Below are 19,839 nucleotides of genomic sequence, written 5' to 3'. Positions count from 1 at the left end.
CAAGGATACAGTAGGGAGTGGCAACGACAGAGAGATTTGGAGAAGATGGTGATGAGGCAAATGGATGGGTCAAAGCAGAGCATTCAACCACAACATGTTGTAATGCTGCAAAACCAGCATGGCACAGAACATTTTATCAATCAATGCACCCCAGCCACAGAAATTGTGTCAGGGAACAAGTGTACACACATAAACCAGTGTCCTGGCAGAATTACTGAAAAAAAAACCTGGAGATGGATATTGTTGTATTTCACCAGCAGTAATTACTTTCAGATGCATTACACAGGGGGGGGGAATTACTTGGAGGGGAACCTAAGAGAGGTGCTTCCATGTGCCCTAATCCTTTACAGTAGTAAATGTTGCAGACTTAAAAGGTACTGTCGAAGTAACAGTGGTTTATACAGTGCCCTCCATAATGTTTGGGACAAAGACCCATCATTTATTTATTTGCCTCTGTACTCCACAATTTGAGATTTGAAATAGATTTAAAAAAAATCAGAGGTGGTTAAAGTGCACATTGTTCAATTCAATTCAATTCAATTTCAATTCAATTCAACTTTAATGTCATCGCACAAATACAAGTACGAGTACAACAAAATGCAGTTTTGCGTCAGTCCGTAGTAGTTGTACATAAGGAAAAAAAAATAGAAAGAGAGAAGATACAGAATAATCAAGAAATACAGAATAATTAAACAATGGGGACGAAAGGACCAGAGAAATCTATCGGCGGGACTCCGAGTTCAGCAGTGTGATTGTGTTGTTGTAGAAGCTGTTCCTCATCCTACTAGTACGTGACCTGAGGCTCCTGTACCGCCTCCCTGATGGGAGGAGGGCAAACAGTCCATGGTTGGGGTGTGAGGGGTCTTTGATGATCTTCCCAGCCCGTCTCAGACACCGTTTTCGGTGGAGGGCATCCATGGCAGGGAGCGGGGCACCGATGATGTGCTGCGCGGTTTTCACCACCCGTTGTAGTGCCTTCCTGTCCGCAGCAGTGCAGCTGCTGTACCATACCGTGAAGCAGGTGGTCAGGATACTCTCTATGGTACAGCGGTAACAGTTGGTCAGGATCCGGGGGGACATGTGGGCTTTCTTGAGCCACCTCAGGTAGTAAAGGCGCTGCTGTGCCTTTTTGATCAGCTTGGAGGTGTTGAGGGACCAGGACAAATCCTCCGAGATATGTACTCCAAGGAATTTATAGCTGGAGACGCGCTCCACCTCAGTCCCGTTTATATGGATGGGGGTATGACTGCCTCCTCTGGTCTGCCTGAAGTCAACAATAATCTCCTTCGTCTTTTTGGAGTTGAGGACGAGGTTATTGTTGGCACACCAGGCTGTCAGGTGCTGGATCTCCTCCCTGTAGGCTGACTCATCGTTGTCGCTGATCAGTCCTACTACCGTGGTATCGTCAACAAACTTAATAATGGCGTTGGATCCGTACTTTGGGATGCAGTCGTCGGTGAAGAGGGAGTAGAGGAGAGGGCTGAGCACACAGCCCTGTGGCACTCCGGTGTTCAGTGTTATAGTGGAGGAGGTGAGGTTATTGACCCTAACAGACTGTGGTCTGTTAGTGAGGAAGTCCAGTGTCCAGTTGCAGAGGGAGGTGGAGATGCCAAGTCCACTGAGTTTGGTGATCAAGCTGGCAGGGATGACGGTGTTAAAGGCAGAGCTGAAGTCAATGAACAGCAGCCTGATGTAGGAGTTGTTGTAGTCCTCTGTAGACCTTGATAGTGTCCTCTGTGATGTTCAAAGGAAACACTCTGAACTCTTGAAGTGTCCTCTGTAGACCTGTTGGTCCGGTAGGCAAACTGATGGGGGTCCAGTAGTGGGGGGGGGGGGGGGGGGGGGGCAGGCTTTGAGGTGAGCCAAGATCAGCCGCTCAAAGCACTTTGCAATGACAAGGGTGAGTGCCACTGGGCGGAAATCGTTGAGACTCCCTGTAGCTGACTGTTTGGGCACTGGCACGATGGTTGATGTCTTGAGGCAAGTGGGGACAACACCCTGGGCCAGTGAGAGATTGAAAATGTCGGCGAGGACTGGGGATAGTTGTCCAGCACATGCCCTAAGCACCCGGCCAGGGATGCCATCGGGGCCGGCAGCTTTGCACTCATTCACCTTGCTCAGTGCATCTTGTACAGCAGAGGTGGAGAGGCTGAGAGGTTGTTCATTCGGGGGTGGAGCAACTTTAATGGCTGGGGGTTTGTTGTCCCGGTCAAAGCGAGCATAGAAGTGGTTTAGCTCGTCAGGCAGGGTGGCGTTGTCTGGGGGAGGGGTGTTAACTTTCTGATAATCGGCAAGGGATTTGATTCCTTGCCACATGCGCCTGGGGTCAGAGTTGTTGTGGAAATGCTCCTCAATCCGCCGTTTATGATTGAGTACTGAGAATTGTGGAGTACTGATGCAAATAAAATTGTCAGATTTTATTAAAGGGTATTTCTATACATTTTGGTTTCACCACATAGAAATTACAGCAGTGATTATACATAGTCCCCCCCCCATTTCAGGGCACCATAATGTTTGGGACACAGCAATGTCATGTAAATGAAAGTCGTCATGTTCAGTATTTTGTTGCATATCCTTTGCATGCAATGATTGCTTGCAGTCTGCGATTCATGGACATCACCAGTTGGCGGACCATGTATAAACACTGCTGTAATTTGTACATGGTGAATCCAAAATGTATAAAAATACCCTTTAATAAAATCTAACAATGTGCACTTTAGCCACATGTGATTTTTTCTATTACAAATCTCAAATTGTGGAGTACTGAGGCAAATAAATAAATGATGGGTCTTTGTTCCAAACATTATGGAGGGCACTGTATTGCAGACGGTATACACTGCAGCCAATGTGCATTGATACAGAAGGCAGTAGGTATTTACAGTGGTAGATTGAGAGATAAGATAGATATATATTTGGATAGTGGTAGATCGTGGCATACGAATAAATTAGGTTTTTTGAAGAAATAACTAAAAAGGTTGACGAAGGCAAGGCCAAGGATGTTGTCTACATCTTCTTATAGTTAATAACCTCTCTCAAACTCCCTTGATTAAGGGCATCTCAAACTGGGGAATTCAATGTCCATACCGTTGGATTGTAAGTTATCCAAATGGAATACGAGGTGCTGTTTCATGAGTTTGTATGTGGCCTCACTCTGGCAATGGAGGCGGCCCAGGCCAGAAAGATCAGAGTATGGGAATGGGAAGGATAGTTAAAATGGTTAGCAACCAGGAGATCCAGTCGGCCTTGGTGGACCTTGTGTAGGTGTTCAGTGAAACTGATGCCGAGTGTACTCTTTGCCTGCTGTGCATCGATGAGGAGACCAAGCATAGACTCTTGGACGAATTCTCCAATAACCACTCGGAAATCCCTACATCAAAGTCAGGTAGCGTCTCTGGAGAATATGATGAGTGTTGTTTTGGGTCTTCAGACTGATTCGTGGGGTGGGAGGATGAAAGTTAGATGAGAGGGGCAGAAGAAAGCCTGGCAGGTAACAGGTTGATACAAGTTGATAAGCAATGGCAGGGCAAAGGGCCAAAAATGGAAGGCAAAAAGATTGAACTCAGAATCATGAAGCTAGAGGAAGGAATGTAGGCGGAAGGGAAGAGGGGAGAAATAGCTGGGAGTCCAGGTGGACACAGGGAAATTGGTGGTGGTGGTGGTGGGGGGGGGGAGCAGGGGAGATGTGGTGAATGTAAGGACAGTGGTCCTTTTGCCCATGTACACTTATCCTATTCCTTTTTAGACGGTGTTAAACTTCATGGGGATTATAGGATCTGGAGTGGAGTCTATTGCTTTACAGTCCTGATTCAGCATGAGAGCAGCTCCCTGCAGATTCCCCAACCATTTGTCTGCTGGTGTAGCTGTCGTTTGTATTCAGCTGGCCCAGTTATGTTTCTGGTCCACACGGATGCTGATGGGAATAGGATAGAGAACATAGAACATACAGTATAGCAACTGGCCTTTAGGCCCACAATGACTGTGCCGAACAAGATGCCAAAACCAGCTGTAACCTGCCTGCATAAAATCCATGTCCCTCCAATCCCTGCATGTGTTTATTTAAAAATCAAATACAGTCTCCATACTACTTCTGCAACTGGCATCGCTACCCACTATGTAAAGACAACCTGACTGTGCCAACAAGATGCTCACAAAACCAGCTGGTAACCTGCCTGTACATAACATCCATGTCCTTCCAATCCGTTTCCCAAAATGTAGATTCCAGAGAAATTAATCAATGTCTGACCAATGTCACTGTTGTATTTGTCTCCACTCTGCACTCTTTTCAAAGCTTCCATATCCTTCCTGTAATGGGGCAACCAGAACTGTACATAATAGTCCAAATCCAACAATCCGACTCTTATCTTCAATGCCCCAACCAAAGAAAGCAACCATACATTAATGATCTGGATGAGGGAAATGAAGGCAATATCTCCAAGTTTGCGGATGACACTAAGCTGGGGGGCAGTGTTAGCTGTGCGGAGGATGCTAGGAGACTGCATGGTGACTTGGATAGGCTGGGTGAGTGGGCAAATGTTTGGCAGATGCAGTATAATGTGGATAAATGTGAGGTATCCATTTTGGTGGCAAAAACAGGAAAGCAGACTATTATCTAAATGGTGGCCGACTAGGAAAAGGGGAGATGCAGCGAGACCTGGGTATTATGGTACACGGCACATGGTACACCAGTCATTGAAAGTAGGCATGCAGGTGCAGCAGGCAGTGAAGAAAGCGAATGGTATGTTAGCTTTCATAGCAAAAGGATTTGAGTATAGGAGCAGGGAGGTTCTACTGCAGTTGTACAGGGTCTTGGTGAGACCACACCTGGAGTATTGCGTACAGTTTTGGTCTCCAAATCTGAGGAAGGACATTATTGCCATAGAGGGAGTGCAGAGAGAAGGTTCAGCAGACTGATTCCTGGGATGTCAGGACTGTCTTATGAAGAAAGACTGGATAGACTTGGTTTATACTCTCTAGAATTTAGGAGATTGAGAGGGGATCTTGAGAGAAGATAGACGCAAAAAGCTAGACAAAAAGTAACTCGGTGGGACAGGCAGCATCTCTGGAGAGAAGGAATGGCTGACGTTTCGGGTCGAGACCCTTCGTCTGAAGAAAGACTGGATAGACTCGACGTACTCGCTAGAATTTAGTAGATTGAGGGGGGTTCTTGTAGAAACTTACAAAATTCTTAAGAGGTTGGACAGGCTAGATGCAGGAAGATTGCTCCCGATGTTGGTGAAGTCCAGGATAAGCAGTCACAGCTTAAGGATAAGGGGGAAATTCTTTACATAGAAACATAGAAATTAGGTGCAGGAGGAGGCCATTCGGCCCTTCAAGCCTGCACCGCCATTCAATATGATCATGGCTGAGAAGAACTTTTTTCACACAGAGTGTGGTGAATCATTGGAACTCTCTGCCACAGAGGGTAGTCGCCAGTTCATTGGCTATATTTAGGCGGGAGTGAGAGGGGGCGCTTGTGGCTAAGGGGATCAGAGGGTATGGAGAGAAGGCAGGTACGGGATACTGAGTTGGATGTTCAGCCATGATCATATTGAATGGCGGTGCAGGCTCGAAGGGCTGAATGGCCTACTCCTGCACCTAATTTCTATGTTTCTATACCATATGCTTTACGTCGTACTATCAGGATGGACTGTTTCTTTGCTGAGGAATTGAGAATAAAATTGAAAGTTGTACATTCATCATAAGCATTATCAAATCTACTGCCCTGATGTCCTGGGTGCGGCCCAATATGTGCCCTTGTGAAAGTCATTACTTCAATATTTGGTATGTTTCCCTCTAACACATTGTTCTCCCGCTTTATTTGAGGCGCCTGATGTCATACATGATCAAACGCCGCCAGGATGTCATTGGCAATCACTTTCTCCTCATCTTGGGAATGAACCTTTTTAGCCCTTTATTTAGCCCGTGCTTTGACAGACAGACACATGTTCCTGGCAAAATACATCACGGGAACCCGTGAAGAGATCATCCTTCCGAGTCTTACTTGATAGCACTTTTGACAACACACTGGCAATGATGAAGAATAGACAGAATCTACCAGGGCAGTTTTCCCATGTCACTGGGGAGCAGTTATTATTATAACAGTGCAGAAATACCTTTGTTACAGGTGCTACTGGCTCTACCCACCACATTGAGTGAAAACGTTATCCCTCGGGTTCGTATTAAATCTTTTCCCCTTCACCTTAAACCTATGTCCTCTGGTCCTCGATTCACCCACTGGGAAGAGACCGAGTGCATCTACCCGATCTATTCCTCTCGTATGTTAAAGAAGATCCTCAAATGAGTTAATGTTCCATGAAGTGAATGATTAAGAGGATACCCAGGTCACAGAGGTCCGGAGAATTAAAGCAACACGCAACTGGAAAAATCATGGGTGCATTACTGACTTGCTTTTCACAGCATTAACCAGGGGGTCCATGGCAGGTTGGTAATTAGATTTTAAATTAGCTTGGTGAAAGGAGACAAAGGATGAAGGGTCTGCATATGCTGGAATTTAGAGCAAAAACAAAACTGCTGAACTCACACAAGAGAACTTGTGACAGAAAGAAAGAAATGGGAGAGAAATGGTCAATCAATGTCTTGGGTAGAGACCCATCATCTGGACACTGAAGCTCAAATGAAGGGCCTCAACCTGAAACGCCAACTGTACATTTCCATCCACAGATGATGGCAAAGTTTTGAGATTGGATGCAAGTAACTCATGTTGTATAAGGATTGGTACTGGGGCCACTGCTGTTTGCAAATGTTCGTGAATAAACTGGATATACAAGAAATGATCATTGGACAATACAAAAAAATGGTGGAGCTGTGATGCAGTTATGAGAGTATGAATGAGACGAGAACATGTACCGTGAATGGTAGGGTGCTCAGAAGTATTGTGGAGCTTGGTGTACAAGTCCAAAGATCCTTGAAGGTGGCAACACAAATAGATAACATGGTTATGAGGATATGAGAAACTGGCTTTCACTGATCAGGACATTGAATACAAGAGCAGGGAGATAATACTCTAATTCCATAAAACTCGAGTCAGGCCTCAGTTTGAATACTGTGTACATTACTGGTCACCACACTGCAGGAAATAGGTGATGGTGCTGGAGAGGATGCAGAGGAGATGTACACTGGGAAGTTATTTGGAATGGAGTGATTCAGTAATGAGGAGAGCATGGAAAATCTAGGTCCATTTCCCCTGGTGCAGAGCTAAAGCAGAGAAATGTAGAGGTAAATACAATTATGAGGGATGTACATCGAGAAGACTGCAAGGAATTGTCCCCGTATTAATTAAAAGTGAGATAAAACTAGAGGATATTTCGAGCAAGAGTTAAGAAGGTCGGAGGGGATCTGAGGGGAACCATTTTCACCCAGAGAGTATTGATTACCCCTGAAATACACTGCCTGGGAGAGTAGTGGAAAGAGAGTTGCTTTCAGCATTAAGTGGTGTCTAGATGAAAGTTATGAGCATAATGCTGGGAGATTGGTCCCCACTGGTTAGTGTGGATGTGGTGGGGCTAGTGGTCACTTTATGTTGTTTGACACTATCCCGCTAATGTGCCCCATTCCTCTCTCTCTCCAACTGTCACCATTATAGCTTACCTGGAGTTTAACAAAGCCTTTGACAAAGTTCTACAAGCCAAGCTGATCAAAAAGTCAAAGCGTTGGGGAATTAGGGTAAGTGGCAAATTAAATCTATGGTAGGCACAATAACAGAATGGTTGGGTGCAAAGAAGTCATGGTTAACTGACATTTCTATTACTGCAAGACCATTTCACAAGGAATACTTGTTTTCTTGTTTTTAGCTTTCAGTTTTTGTTTATTGTCACGTGTACCGAGGTACATGAAAGGTTTTTGTTTTCGGTCGGTGTAAGGGGAGTGAAGAAGTTGCTTGTTCATGAAACAAAAATAGGCTGCATTGTTGTGTGTGAAGTCCAGCACGGTAAGGAAACAGAACAAATAACAGGCTGTGAGGTAGGGTGGTGGAATAAAAGGACCTTGTAACACACATCCAAAGGTTCTTACACAGGGACAAGAAATATTGCTTAATAAACAATGGTTAAGAAGGAACTGCAGATGCAGATGTCTACCTTTAATAAACAACGGGATGTTTTCTTCCATTTGCTGAGACATCAAGACATACTATTTCGATACATGTCAGAACTGTATACAGATCACATAGAAACATAGAAATTAGGTGCAGGAGTAGGCCATTCGGCCCTTTGAGCCTGCACCGCCATTCAATATGATCATGGCTGATCATCCAACTCAGTATCCCGTACCTGCCTTCTCTCCATACCCTCTGATCCCCTTAGCCACAAGGGCCACATCTAACTCCCTCTTAAATATAGCCAATGAACTGGCCTCGACTACCCTCTGTGGCAGAGAGTTCCAGATATTCACCACTCTCTGTGTGAAAAAAGTTCTTCTCATCTCAGTTTTAACGGATTTCCCCCTTATCCTTAAGCTGTGACCCCTTGTCCTGGACTTCCCCAACATCGGGAGCAATCTTCCTGCATCTAGCCTGTCCAACCCCTTAAGAATTTTGTAAGTTTGTAAGTCACAACACATAGCAAAATTATTTGATCCCGAGGTTGACGGGGATCTGGAATTTATTATCTGCAAGAGTAGTAGAAGCAGAGACCCTCACCATATTTAAAAAGTACATGGATGTGTTCATCAAAAATGGAGCCCAGCCGAGGACTCGCGGGTCGGTCGGAGGAGCCAGGCCTCACGGGTCAGAGCCCGGGTCGGCGTAGCGACCGACGGAGCCCACGGCTAGGGACCGGGGCGGCACCACGGGGGCCTCGGGAGAGGACACTGCAGTGTTGTGGGGAGGTCCGTGCGGTGGTCGATTATGGTGCCGACCGACAAAAGAGACGGTCACGTGAAGTGGGGCGTCGGCAGCAGTGAGGCCTCGCGACGATGGGGCCACAGCGATAAAACAATGGAGGTCCCAGCGTGGGGGACGGACGGACCGCTGTGGCGGAGAAAACAAAAGCAAGAGGAGCCGGCGCGCTTTGTAACTTTGTCAGTGCCATTGGCAGCCACTATTTGTATACATTGGATATACAAGCAAAGTATAAAAAATGACACTGTTATTACAAATTGTACAAAAATTGATATTTTACAGGACATTGTGTTTTTTCTTTTAAAATGATGTGTACTCTGCCTGTCTGGTTGGAAAACAAATCTTCTGACCCTCCCCCTCATTTCACCAATTCCATGCTCCTTGGTTATAGTAGACACAAAATGCTGGAGTAACTCAGCGGGACAAGCAGCATCCCTGGAGAGAAGGAATGGATGAAGTTTCAGACTGAAGAATGGTCTCGACCCGAAACGTCACCCATCACTTCTCTCCAGAGATGCTGCCTGTCCCGCTGAGGTACTCCAGCATTTTGTGTCTACCTTCGATTTAAACCAGCATCTGCAGTTCTTTCCAAAACTCCCTGGTTATAGATTCTGTTAAGTGGTTCCAACCACTTTAATTTAATTTTTTACTAAATGAGTACCATCTACAGAAAAACAACTGCAAATAGCCTATTTACTAAACTTACCTTTGAGTGACAATGGCAAATTCTTTCCTTTGCATACAAAGTGTAATGAAAAACATTTGGCTCAGTTTTCATGGCAGATTCATATTTATTAATAGCATCAGAGAATCTATAATCAGAAGAAAATAATTTCAAATCATTGTAAGATTTGTCCTGTTTTTTGTAATAAAATCAGTGGCTCATTTGCTGGGATTATACAGCATTACAGTAAGATTATGCTGATCAATGGCCAAAATCTTAAGTACCCATTGAACCTATTCCAAGTTGGAAGATCAAACCTGGAATAATTTTAAGGTGCACTTACTTTTCTTGTCTTACGAGATCTTCTCCTGTTGTCAATTGCTTGTTAAGTTTTTTCACTTGCTTATAATGGGCAAAACATTGTTTGTGATCCGGATCCAATTTGAGGCATTCCCGAATTTCACTGTGTGCAAATCAAACAAAATTTTACACATACCGGCAAACCCAAGGATTAAACTTACTCTCTAATGCAATGGGGCCAACTAAAAGAAACGGACTGACATGAGAAGGAAGGATAGGTTGGATTCAAATATGGCAGACTGGGTAGAGTACAATGGCTGTATAACTTGTTGCAATTTGTTGATTCAAATCAAATATTATGGTTCGCTGAACCGCTCAGTCCGCCTAAACCTACCTGATCTCCCCGTTGCTAAACACTAACTTCCCCTCCCACACTTTCCGTCCTGGGTCTCCTCCACTGTCTGAGTGAGGCCCAGCACAAATTGGTGGAACAGCACCTCATATTTCACTTGGGCAACTTACATCCCGGAAGTATGAACACCAACTTCTCTAACTTCAAGTAACTCCTGCTTTCCCTCCCTCCATCCCTCCCCCTTCTCCGACCAGCCTGACTGTCTGACTACATTTTATCTGTTTTGTTATTGCCTTCTCCCAGCGAACAATGATCTATTCTACAAATGTATTTGATCCCCATTCCCTTTGTCCCGTTTTCATTCCTTACATTTCTTTATAATGCATCTCCCTCTCCCCTGTCATCAGTCTGAAGAAGGGTCTTGACCGAAAATGTTACCCATTCCTTCTCTCCAGAGATGCTGCCGGTCCCGCTGAGTTACTCCAGCATTTTGTGTCTATCTTCGGTTTAAACCAGCATCTGCAGTTCCTCCCTACACATTATGGTTAATTTCTTGTCCTCTCTTCTCCTCTTTTCTCTGCTCATATCTCCATTAAAATTACACAGTGGAGAATCACATCAGCAACATTATACAGCCATTGTACCCTATCCAACCTGCCATATCTTCACACTCGGTGAAATTCAAATCTCACAGCTATCGAGACTAATATTTATTTATGTGAAACGGTAACTATTAATCTTTCCACAGTTACAGCCCGACTAGCTTAATTTCTTAAGCAAATATTTTTTTAAATAAATCATGTTAAATCGGGTTTTCTTACAATCTTATACATGCCTGGCCTGTTATGCAGGTCTCATCATCTTATTACACAGATCAAGCAGTAACAATGAGCTGTAACTACTGCCATTAAACTACTTTGACTCTTCTTGTCACAGATACTCATTTGATTCTACACATTTCTACAATTCCCCCTCCATCACCTTTCCTTCCAATCTTAGGGCTCTGTGGAGTGTTTTAGAGCGGGGGGGGTCTAGGAGTGCAGGTACATAGTTCCTTGAAAGTGGCGTAGGGTGGTCAAAAAGGATTTCATCACATTGGCCATCATTAGGCAGAGTACCAAGTAGAGAAGCTGGGAGGTCATGTTGCAGTTCTAAAATACATTGGTGGGGGCACATTTGGAGTATTGTGTTCAGTTGGAGGGCATATTTAGAGTATTGTGTTCACCATGTTATAGGAAAGATGATGTCAAGCTGGAAATGGTACAAAGAAGATTGTTATGACTAAGACTCTATCCCTTGGAAAAGCAGAAAGATGAGGGGTGAATTTTTGGAGGTGTGCAGAATAGATCAGGTAGATGCACAGAGTGTCTTGACCAGAGATGGGGAAATCGAGAACCAGAGGACATATGCTTAAGCTGAGGTGTGTGTGGGGGGGAGAAGGGAGAAATACTTTAATAGGAATCCGAGGGGTAACATTTGCACACAAAGGGTGATGGGTGTATGGAACGAGCTGCTGGAGGAGGTAATTGAGGCAGGTAATTGAGCCTTTAAGAAACATTTAGACAAGTATATGGATAGGATAGGTTTAGAGATATATGGACCAAGCACAGGCAGATGGGACTAGTGTAGATGGGACATGTTGGTGGGACAGTTAGGTCAAAGGGTCGGTTTCCATGCTGCATGGTTCTCTGATCACCGTCATGAATTTGAGCACTACCAAGTACGACTACCGCCGCCGCACCTTACCCGCCCACAAGACGCGATCAATTACTCTGCTGATTCCCACCTCTTGCTCAGCCACCTGCAGGCCAGGGCTGTCACGTCACCTGGACTACAGGCCCAGTTCCAGACAGAGGGTCTGAACAAGGGTGTCAACCCGAAACATCACCTATCCATGTTCGCCAAAAATACTGCCTGGACTGATGAGTTACTCCAGCACTCTGTTCTTATGTGTATTAACCAGCAACTGGAGTAGTTTCTTTCTACTACTTCTACAATAAAAATACCATAGTTGGAAATAACAGACACAATTCCATCCTCCTCCTCTCCCCATATGGTCCCTTATAATGAGGGCTTACTGTACAAGCATTTCCAAAGACAGATTAACTAGGGATAGACAACATGATATTGTGTGTGGGAGATTGTATTTTGGCAGTTTTTTTAACGTTGCCAAGAAAGCAAGTAAAGAAGGAAGTGCAGATGCTGGTTTACAAAACAAAAAGACTGCGCTGGAGCAGCTCAGCGGGTCAGAAAGCATCTCTGGAGAACAGATAGGTGACATTTCGGGTCGCGACCGTTCTTCAGAATGTGAAGTTGATGAGGTCAGATCTATAGACATAGCTTTCAATGATCTTCAGCAAGGCATTCGTTAAGATTCCACATTGAAGATTAGATCACATGGGATCTAGGGAGAGCTAGCTCAATGGATAAAGAGCAGAAAACAAAGTGCTGGAGGAACCCAGTGGGTCAGGCAACATCTGTGGAGGGATTGGACAGATGACATTTTGGAACACGACCTTTCGGCAAACTGGATAATATAATTTGCTTAATGGTAAGAAACAAGAGGGTGGTGGTGGTTTGTTTTTCAGAGTGGAAGCATATGAGCAGCAGTGTGCCTCAGGCATTGGTGCTTGGTCCATTACTGGCGGTCTTCAATAGCAACAATTTGGATAAGAATGTACAAGGCATGATTACGTAGATTGCACGCATCACTAAAATAGGCCGTATCTTAGACAGTGAAGATGGTTATCAACGATCACAGCAGGATCTTGATCAGCTAGGCAAGTAGCTCAACGAACATCATATTGAGTTTAATTCAGGTAAGTGCGAGATGTTGGGAACTCAATTTAGGGCCGATCCTTCAATGAACGGTTCACCCCGAGGAGTGTTGTAAAGCAGAAGAATCTACGAGTACAAGTACATAGTTCTCTAAAAAAGGTGTTGCAGGTACATAACGTAGTGAAGAAAGCTTTTGCCACGCAGGGCGACATTCTTCAGGGAACTAAGTAGAGAAATTAGAATATCATGTTGCAGCTGTACAGGACGCTATGAGGCTACACTTGGGAGTATTGGTCACTTTTGGTCACCCTATTCTGGGGAAGATGTAATTAAATGGAAAGCATCCTCAGAATAAGAGGATGTTGCCAGGACTCGAGGGACTAAGCTGCAGGGAGAGATTGAGCAAGCTGGGACTTTATTCCTCAGAGCACAGGAGGCCGAGTAGTGATTTTATAGAAATATATAAAATGATGAAGGGAATGGAAAGGGTGAATGCACAGAATCTTTTACCTGAGCAGGGGATTCAAGAAATATAGTTTCCACACAGACCACGAGGGAGTTAGATGTGGCCCTTGTGGCCAAGGGGATCAGAGGGTATGGCGAGAAGGCAGGTACGGGATACTGAGTTGGATGATCAGCCATGATCATATTGAATGGCGGTGCAGGCTCGAAGGGCCGAATGGCCTACTCCTGCACCTAATTTCTATGTTTCTATGTTATATGGAACGAGCTGCCAGAGAAAGTAATTGAAGCAGCTGAGACAATAACAACATTTAAAAGACATTTGAACATTTACATGGACAGGAAAGATTTGGTCAATGGCCAAATGGGGATATCTTGGTGGGCATGGCAGAGTTTAATTTAGAGATACAGCAAGGAAACAGGCCCTTCAGCCCAGGCCGACTTGCTGTCCGCATATACAAGCACTATTCTGCAGACTAGGGACAATTTACAATTTTTGCTGAAACCATATCAGCCGACAAACGTGTACATCTTTGTAGTGTGGTGCGCCCAGGCAAAAGTCACACGGTCACGGGGAGAATGTACAAACTACGCGTAGACATGACCGGTAGTCAGGACCAAACCCGGATCTCTGGCACTGTACAGCAGCAACTCCACCTCCGCGCCACCATGCCACTCCAAAGCTAATTGAGGCGAGTTGAGGGGATTATCACCGAGCCCACAGTCAACAAATGGACCATTGTGGGCTCCACCTTTCCTTGAATGTTACTTTTTGCACATCTTTCATTCATTTGTTCCATATCCCTCTAGATCAATGCCTATATCGCTCATTCCCCTTTCCACTGACTCTCAGTCTGAAGGGTCTCAACCCAAGACATCACCTATTCCTTTTCTCCAGAGATGCTACCTGAGTTACTCCAGCTTTTTGTACCTATCTTCGGTTTAAACCAGCATCTGCAGTTCCTACCTACACAAGGGATATGAATCATGTGCAGGCAGATGAGATTAGTTCAGCTTGGCATCATGTTCGGCAGACAATGTTTGTCCTACTGTTATACAATAGACAATAGGGGCAGGAGAAGGCCCTTTGAGCCAGCACTGCCATTTAATGTGATCATGGCTGATCATCCCCAATCAGTACCCCGTTCCTGCCTTCTCCCCATATCCCCCGACTCCACTATTTTTAAAGAGCCCTTTCTAGCTCTCTTGAAAGCATCCAGAGAACTATGATCCTATGATCCAGAGAACAACTTCTATGATCCTATGACTCTACAGCGCAATCTGAAAACAAAATTAAAATACTTACCCAAGAGACAACTCATGATCTCCAAGCTGATAATAAATTATACTAATTTTGTAGAATGCTTCAGTGTTGTCATATTTAAGTTTTGATGCTGCTTTCAAATCACTTATTGCTTTTCCACTTTCATCAAGCTGTATGTAGCATTCTGCCCGGAGTTCTCTTAACTCAGAATCCCAAACACAAGTCTGATGCGGGAAAAAAAAAAAAATATCAGCACCAAATAGAAAACTTCTGATAACTTGCAAATATGTACCCCAACACAAAGATGTAATCAAATGAGTTGCCTAGAACAAATACAATGAGAGGTGAGATACACATAAGACAAGAAATGTGGGGACTGAGTGGGGTATTAGGTAAAGGACACGAAGAGATTGCAATCAAGAGGAAAGATTTGAAAGGATTTAGCCATAAGGATGTGTTTTGGGAACTTTGGTAAAGTGGATGCAAATAAAGTAAACCGGTCAATAGATTAGGACAAAATGCTGTGTGCACATGGCAGAAGCAGTGGGAGGCATCTTTCTGTACTCTGTCTACACAGCTGTTTCTCTACTCCCCGCTTGCTATTGAGCACATAGTACAATCCTAAGAAAGTGTTTGCACCATTCTTATTATTTCTAAGCTCCACCCATTCTGCCTCAACAGATGGAGCTTCCAGTGTGCCCTCTCTGACCGTCTCCCTGATAAGTCGTACAAATCCTCCATCTCAATCACGTCTGAAACATCAAAATCCAGGAACATTAAGCTGCCCGTCATGGCACCCCCCTCAACCACATTTCCATAACTTCAGTCTCAAGCATGAATCCAGGCTCTAAGTTCAACTGCTTTCTCCACTATAATCCTTTGCATTGAAGTGAACACACTTCAGCCCATCAGCATCATTATATTCCAACCTCTCCCAGCATTTCTTTTCTATGAAATGTACTGGCACCAACCTCTATATTCCCATCACTCGTTCCAATTTCTGACCTACTATTCTGGTTTTAACCCTCCAGAGTAGCATGTGTGAACCTTCCTGCATTGATACTGGGCCACCTCCAGTTCAGATGTAACCCGGCCCTCGTGTACAGGTCACCTGTGCCCCAGAAGAGATCCCAATGATCTAAACGATGAAACAAGGGACTGCAGATGTTGGTTTACACAAAAGGATACAAAGTGCTGGAGTAGCTCAGAGGGTCAAGCAGCATTTCAGGAGCACACGGGTAGGCGACGTTTCGGGTTGGGACTCCACTCAGAGTTTGAAGACAGCTCCTGACCTGAAACACCACCTATCCATATTCTCCAGCAGCTTTAGCTGCTAAGTTATTCCTGCACTGTGTCCAATGGTCTAAAAATCGGAATCCCTGGCCCCTGCACTAATTCCTGAGCCACGCATTCATGAGCCTGTTTCTACCCGAACACATAACACCAGGAGTAATCCAGAGATTACTATCCTCAGGGTTTTGCTTTTTAATCTTCTGCGTACCTCCATATGTTCACAGGACCTTTTCCCTTTTCTGACCCAGTCATTTGTGTTAATGCGTACAATGACGTCCAGCAGCCTGCCCTCCCCCTAGAGAATGTGAGGCAACTGCTTGGAGATCCTGAACCCTGGCACGAGGGAGACAGCACATCATTCTTGCTGCTACAGAATCTCATGCAGTCACAACAGTATCCAAAGGAGCATACCCATTCTCGAGGGGAACGGTCCCAGGGGAGTCCTGCACTTTCTACCTGCTCCCTAACCTGGTGGTCACCCATCTACCAGAGGTGTGACCAGCTCACTGCAACTCTCATCTAAGACACCCAGATCCAGCTGCAGCTCCAGTTCCTTAGCATGGTCTTGAATAAGCTGCAGCTGAATGCACTTACTGCAGGTGGAGTCCTCAGGTGCACTGGAAATCACCCCGACTGCCAACATCCTGCAGGATCATTCCACTATCCCACCTGCCATCTCTACTGCAAGAAATATATAGGAAGAGTCACCCATAACAACAGACTGTACCTTAATTTGCTAATACTCTTTTTTTCAGCTCTCGCCAAAGCCGCTCGAGACAAAGCCTCAGCATTGCACTTTCCCTTAACACAGCACCAAACCTCTTGAGCCAAAGCCTCAATGCTGCACTATCCTTCAACGCAGCATTTCACCTCAACACAGCCTCTGTCAACATGGCCACCTGCTAACCTTCCCTCCTTTTACATGGCTGCTGCTTCTGTTACTCAGCCAACTAAATGCCTGCTTTTCAAATGGCCCACCTTTTCTTGATACAAAGCCTCTTTTTAATCAAAGAGCTTTCACTCCACTCTCTTGCTGACATTTCAAAAATGATTCTTTCCTAAACCTATGTCCTCTGGTTCATGATTTCTCAACCCTGGGTAGAATCTCACCCCATCTATTCCCCGTCATAATTTTGTACACTTCCATAAGATCACCCCTCAGCCTCCAGGTCTCCAAGGAATAAAGACTGAGCCCATCAAACCTCTACTTATAGCTCAAGCAGTCTAGTATTGTCAACACCCGCATAAATCTTCTCTGCGCTCTTTCCAGTTTAATGGTGTTCTTCCTACAGCAGAATGGCCAAAACGGAACAGTTGTGGTATAACTCGCTTAACGCTACACTGCATAGCACTGCTTTACTGTCACACCCTTTCATGTAGCAGCCTCATTTTTCCAGTCTGAGCCTTGGCTTTAATGAATGCTCAGGGGTTAATGAGTAGCATGATGGTGCTTTTGAAAGTGTTCTGCAGCAGAGACACAAGTTTCAGGCGTGCAGAGGTGTGCAACGGGACCAGGTGAGTATGGGTGATTTTCCCCGGCCACCAGGAGACAGGAGGAGTGCAAGGGGTAGAATCTGCTGGCTGCTGCGCGGCTAGAAGGGGCCATCTACCAGTGGAGCATGGGTGATTTTCCCAGACGAACGTGACACAGGGGAGTACGAGGGACAGGATTTGACAGTTCCTATGGGTCTCCAGGCGCTTCTGCCATGTGCAAGCAGTGCATTTACCCACCAAGATTTAGATGGGTTCTGGTTTATGCTTCACTGCGTTAGTGTTTTACCGTCCCCCGAGTTAGGTTTATGGCTGCATGCAGAGTGGTTATGATCCAGCACAACTCTGGGCTGTAGTCCTGCATTCCCCAAACACAAGGAACTGCAGATGCTGGAATCCGGCATAGAATACAAAGTACTGGAGTAACAGTAGATCAGGCAGCCTCTCTGGAGGGGCTTTTTGAAATTAAAGCTGCAGTCAGGGAATCCAGTTGTTGCACGCTTCTTTTTATAGTGGAGCCATGAATGGAATTGGCGAGTTAAAAATAATTTCAGGATCGCATCTCCATTTATGCTATGTTATAATGACCCTGCATTGCAATGTTCAGTTTAGCAGTTCATTTTTTAGGAACATACCTAGAGTGCTAATTGAGGTATTACTGTACTTTAAATACGGCCTAACCAATGTCTTGTACAACTCTAACATAACGATCCAACTCTAGAGTTTTATTGTCAGAAACTGAAACGGAACAATGAACTTCTTCCTTGCAGTAGTTCAACAGGTTTGGAACCACAGTATTCAATAGTTAATATAAATAAACAAATGAAATAAATACAAACATTATAGTGTAAAGCAAAACAAAGCCCAAAGTCCCTAGTGTAACCAAATTGTAGTTTATTTGGTGTATGTAGCGATCAATAGTCTGTTGTTCCTGAACCAGGACATTAGTGTTTCAGACTGCATTACCTTCTTCCCGATGGCAGGAGTAAAATGAGAGCGTAACCTGGTAGTATGGGTCCTTGATAATGATGCTGGTTTTTGAGGTGTTACTTCCTATAGATCCCTTCAATGGAGGTCAGTACCCATGATGGACCCGACAACATTCACCACGTTTCTTGGGTTTACTGATGTTGAGAGCAAGGATTATTGTGGGACACCATTAAATCAGACCATTCCCCTATATTCCTCCACATCCTCGCGGCCTACCAGCTGGATTGGCGCGGCCTTTCCTGCCAGGGACCGGACCAGAGCTTCAGCAGCCGCAGCGCTGGATACATCGCGGAGCGGGCGATGCCTCACCTGGAATCGCCGTTTGGAGCTCCGGAGAGTTGGGCCTGCTGCATCGACATCGCGGAGCTGTGGTTCGCGGAGCTCCCAACGCGGGCGGCGCCGACTTTAACATTGTGGAGTCCTGGGACTCTTTACCGAGGGCCGCCAGGGTTGAATCCCCGCCCAGCGTGGCCTGTGGACATTGGGAGCCGCGGACTCTGGTGGAAGGTGGCCGATTCAGAGGTCCAGGCAGCCGAGGATGTTCTCCCTTTCGACGTCGGGGTTCCATCGTTCCCAAGAGGGCATGAAAATCGGGCCGCCCGTGGCAACGACTATGGGGTGCTCGGGAGCCCCCGACCACTGGTGAACAAAGGGGAACATCAGCGAGGAGGTTGACTGGACTTTGGCTCCTTCCCTCACAGTGGGGAACTTTGGTGCCGCTGTGGGGATGTTGTGTTGTGGACTACTGTGTTCTGTGTTTTTGTGGGGTTTTTTTGTATAAGGAAAATAGCATTTCGTCGTCTCTTAATTGAAGAGAATGACAATAAATTGAATCCAATCCAATCAATTAAATATTCGGACTCATTACCCGTAATTCATGCGACGATGGTGTTGTCAGCAAATTTAAAGATGGGGTTGAAACAGTGTCGGCTACAGCCAAGGGTAATAGCACGAGTAGAGCAGGGGGCCGAGTACACAATCTTGTGTTGCCCCTGTGCCTGATTGTTATCTAGAAGGAAGTGTTGTTGCCAATTTGTACCAATCGTGTATTGTTGACGAGGAAGTCAAGGATCTAGTTGCAAAGGGATACACAGAGATCCAATTTCCTGAGTTTGGTAACAAGTTTGGAAGAGGTGACGGCGTTGAAAGCAGTGGTGTACTCTATGAACAACAGATGTGTTTTGTTGGTCCAAGTGGTCCAGTGGAGAGTCAGCGAGATTGCATCCCCTGTTGACCTATTGTGGCAGTAGGAAAATTGTAGTGGGTCCAGGGTCTTGATGATGTAGGAATTGATATAAATCAGAACCAATCTCTCAAGGCACTTCACATCCCCAGATGTTAGTGCCACTGGTCAGTCGCCATTGAGGCATGTCAAGTTACTCTTCTTG

At 45.2% G+C, this 19,839-nt stretch overlaps 1 protein-coding gene across 1 annotated transcript in view; it reads right to left on the bottom strand.

Annotated features, from left to right (window-relative positions):
- Window positions 1–19,839, bottom strand: part of dnajc3a (DnaJ (Hsp40) homolog, subfamily C, member 3a) — a 68,416-nt gene that overhangs the window by 25,051 nt on the left and 23,526 nt on the right. The window contains exons 6-8 of the mRNA XM_055637516.1: window positions 14,720–14,901; window positions 9,865–9,984; window positions 9,564–9,669 (exon numbers count right to left, since the gene is read on the bottom strand). Of these exons, the coding sequence (XP_055493491.1) occupies window positions 9,564–9,669; window positions 9,865–9,984; window positions 14,720–14,901 (408 nt within the window). The remainder of the gene's footprint in view (window positions 1–9,563; window positions 9,670–9,864; window positions 9,985–14,719; window positions 14,902–19,839) is intronic.

Source organism: Leucoraja erinacea, chromosome 6, assembly GCF_028641065.1.
Source record: "Leucoraja erinacea ecotype New England chromosome 6, Leri_hhj_1, whole genome shotgun sequence".
NCBI lineage: Eukaryota > Metazoa > Chordata > Chondrichthyes > Rajiformes > Rajidae > Leucoraja > Leucoraja erinaceus.
This window is presented reverse-complemented; position numbering and strand designations above follow the sequence as displayed.